Raw genomic sequence first — 7,919 nt, 5'->3', positions numbered from 1 at the left:
GCTGAATTCTGTACAGGTGATTTGTTTGCAGCTGAGCTGTTTACAGAATGGTTTCTTTGTAGCTGAACTCTCTACAAGGTAACTTCTTCTAACTGATCTTTCTACAGGGCAATTTGTTTGTGGCAGAAATTTTATTCAGGGTGATTTCTTTGCAGCTGAACTCTCTACTTGGTGGTTTCTTTGTAGCTGAACTATGTACAAGGTAATTTCTTCTAGCTGACCTCTCTACAGGGTGATTTGTTTGTAGCTGAATTCTGTACAGGTGATTTGTTTGCAGCTGAGCTCTTTACAAAATGGTTTCTTTGTAGCTGAACTCTCTACAAGGTAACTTCTTCTAGCTGATGTCTCTACAAGGTGACTAGTTTGTAGCTGAACTCTCTACATGGTGGTTTCTTTGTAACTGAACTTTCTACAAGGTGACTTCTTCTAGCTGATCTTTCTACAGGGTGATTTGTTTGTAGCTGAACTCTCTACAAGGTAACTTCTTCTAGCTGATCTCTCTACAGGGAGATTTGTTTGTAGTGAACTCTCTACAGGTGATTTGTTTGAAGCTGAACTCTCTAAATGATGGTTTCTTTGTAGCTGAACTCTCTACAAGTAAACTTCTTCTAGCTGATCTCTCTACATGGTGATTTTTTTGTAGTTGAATTCTGTATAGGTGATTTGTTTGCAGCTGAGCTCTTTAAATAATGGTTTCTTTGTAGCTGAACTCTCTCAAGGTAACTTCTTCTAGCTGATGTCTTTACAGGGTCACTAGTTTGTAGCTGAATTCTCTATATGGTGGTTTCTTTGTAACTGAACTCTCTACAAGGTAACTTTTTCTAGCTCATCTTTCTACAGGGTGATTTATTTGTAGCTGAATTTTGTACAGGTGGTTTGTTTGCAGCTGAGCTCTTTAAAGAATGGTTTCTTTGTAGCTGAACTCTCTACAAGGTAACTTCTTCTAGCTGATGTCTCTACAAAGTCACTAATTTGTAGCTGAGCTCTCTACATGGTGGTTTCTTTGTAATTGAACTCTCTACAAGGTGACCTCTTCTAGCTGATCTTTCTACAGGGTGATTTGTTTGAAGCTGAACTCTCTACAAGGTAACTTCTTCTAGCTGATCTCTCTACAGGGAGATTTGTTTGTAGCTGAACTCTCTACATGATGGTTTCTTTGTAGCTGAACTCTCTACAAGGTAACTTCTTCTAGCTAATCTCTCTACAGGGAGATTTGTTTGTAGCTGAACTCTCTACATGGTGGTTTCTTTGTAGCTGAATTCTACAAGGTGATTTTTTCTAGCTGAACTATCCCTTTCCATAGTTGCATGAACTCCCTACAAGGTAACTTCTTCTAGCTGATCTCTCTACAGGGTGACTTGTGTGTAGCTGATCTCTATACAGGTTTCTTGTTTCTAGCTGATCTCTTGAATTCTCTTCAGGGTGACTGCTCTATTAGGATGACTGCTCTATTAGAGTATCTCGATCTCGCACTTGCTGCACCAAGTTGGATTTCGTGTTATAACTCCGTGGCTTTAAGTCTGATTCTTCTACACCATTGATGAGCCTTTCTAAGATGATTACTCCATCTGTACAACGATTTTCAAAGCATTACCCCAAGCGGTTTATCTGGTAGGCGTGGCAAGTAGTCGTTTTTTTATTAGCCAATCTCGATTGCGTAATTGTTACACACTGTTGGTTTTTACGTTGTATCTTCCTGTTTTTTAGCTCGATTTCTTTCAAACCACAAAAGGTTTGAGGTTCAATAGTTAACCTATTCACCCACCGATTTTCAGCTTATTCCCATACGCGGTTTACCCTGTAGGCGTGACAACATATTGGTGTTATTTTTCGTGAATAATCGCTCATAACTCTTTGCCTGTTTGTCGTATTCCAGCCAAAGTTGGTACCGAGATGCGCCTTTATACCCCCCTTCTGTGTGCCAAATTTCAAGGCAATCGAATATGGCGTTCGCGTTTTATAGCAGTTTTTGTAAGTGTGCGACAAGAAAAAGAAAAATAAGAAGAAAAAAACGAAGAAACTGAGCCAATTTTTGAAGTCGCATATCTCGGGAACGCGAGAAGCGATTTCGCTCAAATTTGGAATGTGGAGTGCTGCAGTTGGAGGGAATGTCCACAGCAAAAATCGTCTTGTTTCATCAAGGATGCACAGAGCTACGGAGGTGCAAAAATTGCGTTTTCTTTCTTCCTGTCAATATACTCACGGGTGTTACGCGCCGGCTTCTTGGGCCGCACGACACACTACCGTGTGTCTTGATTAGTACAGGTCATGTCTCTTTTAAATCAAAGGAATTCACTATAGTATACCTGGTAACCTATAGACCAGCTACATTGTTTTTCAGCTGTTTGATGTTTGTACAGCAGATTTGGAAAGGCTTTCACAACAATATGATAAAACTAATTTCACCTGTATTTCAAACTGGCACGTTGATGATGAGCTTTCTGAATTAATTTGCTGTTGTGATAGTCAACTTATTTCAGGTTATGAAGACCGATCTAACTAGCAGGGTTGCCAAGAGAAATTAAGGGGCCCAGGGCAAAGAGTTAAGTGGGGCCCCAGGGGCAAGGAGGGTTCCACTCTCAATGCACAACTTCAGCCTAGCTGTAACTGAAGACCAAATAAAATAAAAGGTCATTACATGCTCACAATGACAATAGCTACCTCACCAACTATATCTCCATTTTATAAGTTTGTTACACTACTCCTCTGAAGAATACTATGACTGCTCTATTAGAATATCAAGGTCTAACTGCTCTATTAGAGTATATCAATTTTTTAAACAGGTATTCAAGGGGCCCCGATCAAGGGCCCCTTAGGCTGCCAGCACCATAAACCACATGAAGTCATATCAGAAGGTAACTGATACAAATTTAACATTCGTAGACAAAAGTGGGTAAATATGCTAATGCTTAGCTGCCTTATCAGACTGTCAATTACCAAGACCACAGTTTTGCTAAATGGCTGAGTTGGTAGCTATATACTGACTGTAACCAGATAAACAATGTAACACTTTGAATCAAACTACACTTTGATTAAGAATCACCTCTTATAGCCATAGTGGAAAACAATGTATAAAACAAAACTCACAATTAAACTTTTGTAACTATGGAAATGCAACCCACAATCAAACCTTTTTCTTGAAGAAAAAGAACCTATACTCTCCTGTTAACAGAGTTGAACAATAGGTATAGTTACATAGACATAATTTGTGCTGATAGTGATGTATAGTTCCTGGAATAAGTCTGCTTTTGATACACATTAAGGATTTAGGCTAAGCACTAACTTAAAAAGGAAGCCCCCCCCCCCTAAATCCGCCCCTGCAGTATCTATGCCTTAGTTAACGTTAGACCACCATTTAGATATTCAACTTGTACACATGTTTGTATCTGTGTGTTTAGTTTTTGTACGTGTTAGCTACGTAGCTATACTGTATTTGTATATTTTGTACTGCTCTGGCAAGGGAGAATGGCAGTCATTGACTACCAGAGGGTAAATCATAAATCAATCAATCAGCAGAGACACTTGAATGTCCCTTGATGACCTGTGAGTGATCAACAACCTCAATAACAATCAATCAACTTTGACACCTACAATTTGATCAGTCTGATAGGATGAGACGAGGTCACTCCTTCATGAGCCTTGATTATGACCTTTACCAGATCACATGATCCTTCATGACATCATCAGGTATGAGATCATCATCACATGATTCCTCAAAACCAGTGATATCATCAGGGAATGGTTTACCCACAGCCACAGTGAGGTCTATCAGTTGTTGATCCCCTGTTACTTTATTGTACACCTCCCAGTCCACCATCAGCTCTGTATATGAAAATAAACATTTAAAAATACCAGCAGTCAGATTTAACTGCATCTAAAAATACAAATATAAGCACTACCAAAAATATGGTGACCAGTGTGCATGTAGGAGAGACCCTACAAGGATAAGTGTAGCTTGTGCTCACTCCGTTTATACTAAACTAACTCACCACATGGACTGGTGTTGTTTAATTTCACACTTCTCTTAGCAGATCCACTATCAGCTGGGTGAGAACCAAACCTGAACAACACACACACTAATAGCCACACTTTGATGTAACACATAGTGGATACATCAATATACCATACAGTCTGGTTGTTAGGCACATAAAGTTCAAGAAAATTAAAATGTACTTGTTAAGAGTATGTGCTTACTTGTTGTGATTATGATTCACTCTCTTGGGGATCATGTGATTTGTAGTCACAATGTCTACCAATATTTGGAGTAGTCTGGTTACTGTGTAAATCATTTGTATGGAGCATACTTACGCAGTGACGGATACAGGGGGGTTGCAATGGTTTCAGCTGAAACCCCCTCTGAAAATAGCTCGTGCCCCAAATTTATTGACGAGTCATCGTGCCAGTGATAAAATCTCCACGTGTGTTATAGAAGGATTCTCTACTGGCGAAAATCTTCATAGTTTAGATTTTGAAATCACAACTGTAACGTTCTACAGCAGGTTGTGACCTTTTTTTTGGTCTTCGACTTACAGTTAGGCTGAAGTTGAGTGGAATCTGAAACCCCCTCTGAAAATTTCTAGATCCGCCACTGACCATTTTGCTTAGTAAGTATAGTCGTGCTATGTGAAATTTTACACCTTGCAACATTGGAGTACCTCTACAAGTCTTATAGTAGCTATCTTGTATAGCACATCTTGTCTTGGAACTTTGTGTTTGTCCACATGTGTTTTCTTTCAACCATGATTAAGTATGAGAAATGGGTAAGCACTTAACAAACAACACAAGCTTAACATATGCGTACGCTTAACAACCAGACTCTATGGTGTTCTACAAATTTACGTATTTAATCTAATCATTTAATTTAATTTAATCAGACTCAATCTACAAATTTACGAAGTCCTCATTATTACAAGCAGCACACAGAACAATTTGGGATTTTCAACTAGAGTAGGGACCATAGCACATCGATGAAAAGTACTGAAACAAGTTGGAGTACAGTGCACGCTATTAAATCACAGTAAAACAATAAGAAGTGTTATATCCCTACTGTGCATGGTCCCTACTCTAGTTGAAAATTCCAAATTTTTCCATGTACTTGTTTGTTAACTTTTTTTTTGTAAATAATTATTATGACTGGTGAACCCACGCATACCACATCTGAATGGAGCCGTGCACCCCAGCTATGTTAATTATCGTCTGAAAAGTGAGGTATCTATTACGCTTCGTTGTCAGCTATGTTCAACCCATTACACAGCATTTGGGATTAAGAACAGCACCTTTGCATCCATACACTGGTGCAGCGCCCCAGTTATTTTAATTATTGTCTGAAAAGTGCAGTATCCATTATGCTTCATTGTCTACTATGTTCAACCTGTTACACAGCAATACGAATCAAGAACTGATCGAAAAGCTCCTCTGCAATCAAAACAGCCACTACGAAAAATACGGGCGATTTCCGTTACGAAGGGAAGCCATCACATGTTACCACCAAATCGACACTTTTCGCTGTCAGCAAAGATGAACGGGACACAAAGGAGGACACTGATTAAGCTGGGTAGACTGGAACAATGTTAGAAAAGTTTCTTGTTTAGGGAAACAAATAACAGCATTAAGCATTAAACCTATATAGAACCTTATGGTTACCATGTCAACACTATATGTTTCACCAATTTGGCTGCCTCACAAACAACACACAAGCAACATTATATTTTTTACTAAAATTGTATACCAGTTGATCAGGGGGGACCACTTCTTGTAGAGTAAACTTGATGGCTACTTCTGTGTCATTCCTGAAGTGTCTTGGAGCAACCATTAGTGATCAGACCATAGTTCAGTGACGGTAAGTCACTTGTCAATGAGGGAGCCTACAAGGAACACATATTCACTGATCACTATACTACCACACATAACACTGACTATCCAGTCACACAGACAATTGAATCCACAAAACAATAGGCATCAGGATGACTAATGGTTAAGGTTAATAGCTGTAACTACAATAACTTTTAGCAAGGAAATAATGTGGCTACCATGTGAAAACAGCTACTATCTGAGGGTGGCAACTATGATCTTGTGTGTAGGAGCCCACAGCATCCTTCAAGACTGTTATCCACATGGCTCCTTTCAAAATCACTATTTCATGGCTTAGTCTCTCCTTCAAACTTGTGTTATCAACAATTGCACCAACATATTCAGATACAAGTCAGAGCTCTAATCCAACAGAAGTTACCATAATAATTCAAGGCTGCACTATAGCTATTATCTATTATCTGGGGCAACTATTATATGTGAGCCACAGCTATTCTGGTAAAATGTGGTATCATCATCTTAAGATTCTCAGAACAGTTTCATACAGTACACATAAACACTGTATCTGTATTCAGTGGCTAGCACAGAATCAACACATAAATACTCTAATAGAACAGTCACATTAGAAGAAGTACTCACTTTAGCACTAGCTCTAACACACATCACCAGGGGTAGACTACGATGTGTGATAGTACAGTTGAGATCTACTGATACGGCACCAGCCACAAGTGGCCTAATCAACACCTCACAATAGCCAACACCACTGGACACTATACAAGTGATGAATAGAACTTTCTATACACTGGAACCATATAAGAGAAATACACCTTGATATGTGAGCTACAGTGTAGAGCTATGAAAATGGACAAAATACCATAACCGGTTACTGGGCAAATCATAACTTCCGGTTATCCGGTTAACTCAACTTAATCTAATTTTTATGCTGGGCTTATGTAGTTTTGTAAGCTAACTGCACCTTAAAATGTATAGAATAATTTATCAGATTGTATTTGTAGTGGCCAAAGTAATAGACAACAACTAAGGCTGAACCCCACAACAAGTGTGATTATCAATGTTGAAGAATGAAGATTACCCAAACACCACATTGTTAACCGAAATATTAGAAATCAGTTATATGATCACTGAATTTATAAAAATTACTAGTCGATTAATCAGCTAATCATAATTAAGTGTATAAGTTATGCTGACCATAATTAGAACAGCACACGCACGCACGCACACACACAGACACACAAACACACACTACAAACATACAAACTCATACACTACACACACACAGACACACACTACAAACACTCACACTACAAACACACACACACACACACTACAAACACACACACGCACACGCACATGTACTACAAACACACACACACACACTACACACACACACTACACACACACACACACACGCACTACCAACACACATACACGTACACACACACTACAAATACACACACACACACACTACACACATGCACACACTACAAACACACACGCGCGCACTACAAACACACACAGACACACTACAAACACACAGACACACTACAAACACACACACAAACACACAGACTCATACACTACAGCACACACACACACACACACTACAAACACACACGTGCACACACTACAGCGTGCGCACACACACACACACACACACACACACACACACACACTGCAGTACAAATACACACACTAACATGGTGTTGCTGTATCTGTCTGGTCATTCCTAGTGACATTTGGTAGTTTAGAGTGTCCCTTCTCATGATGTAACAAGCTGCTACTCTTAGAATAAGACTTGTGGCTGGTGGTAGCTGTCACGTGCCTCATCTGGTGACTCTGCTCTCCCAACATGCAATGGTCTTGTGGTGGTCCTGTAAGAAAGTGTGGTGAGTTCTTACCATGTGAAATACATGAAATAAACCACAAAAAATTACAGGCTGACAACATGTCAATATACAAACTGTTTACACAAACAATACATAAACAGTCTCAATGTATACTAACACATGAGGTGTTCTGTCTACACAATTGTGTAGGAAGAAATAAAGAACACTAAAGACTTAATAGTAACTCAAATACCACCATATAAC

General features: G+C 39.2%; 1 protein-coding gene across 14 annotated transcripts in view; it reads right to left on the bottom strand.

Moving 5' to 3' along the window:
* Positions 1-3,337: 3,337 nt before the first annotated feature.
* LOC136246430 (deleted in lung and esophageal cancer protein 1-like) overlaps positions 3,338-7,919 on the bottom strand; it is a 37,999-nt gene continuing 33,417 nt past the window's right edge. For 11 of the 14 annotated variants that reach the window (XM_066037860.1, XM_066037861.1, XM_066037859.1 and 8 more), the window contains 6 exons: positions 7,527-7,700; positions 6,448-6,578; positions 5,729-5,864; positions 3,990-4,060; positions 3,592-3,822; positions 3,338-3,541 (listed from right to left, as the gene is read on the bottom strand). In XM_066037860.1, coding sequence (XP_065893932.1) covers positions 5,784-5,864; positions 6,448-6,578; positions 7,527-7,680 — 366 coding nt within the window. In that variant the 5' untranslated portion in view covers positions 7,681-7,700 and the 3' untranslated portion in view covers positions 3,338-3,541; positions 3,592-3,822; positions 3,990-4,060; positions 5,729-5,783. Of the gene's footprint in view, positions 3,542-3,591; positions 3,823-3,989; positions 4,061-4,194; positions 4,550-5,728; positions 5,865-6,447; positions 6,579-7,526; positions 7,701-7,919 lie in introns of those variants that run through there. The other 3 variants (XM_066037856.1, XM_066037869.1, XM_066037868.1) reach the window with 3 other exon arrangements.

This window comes from Dysidea avara, chromosome 2 (genome assembly GCF_963678975.1).
Source record: "Dysidea avara chromosome 2, odDysAvar1.4, whole genome shotgun sequence".
Taxonomy (NCBI): Eukaryota; Metazoa; Porifera; class Demospongiae; order Dictyoceratida; family Dysideidae; genus Dysidea; species Dysidea avara.
Note: the sequence above shows the minus strand (reverse complement) of the source record. Positions and strands in the feature narration are given on the sequence as shown.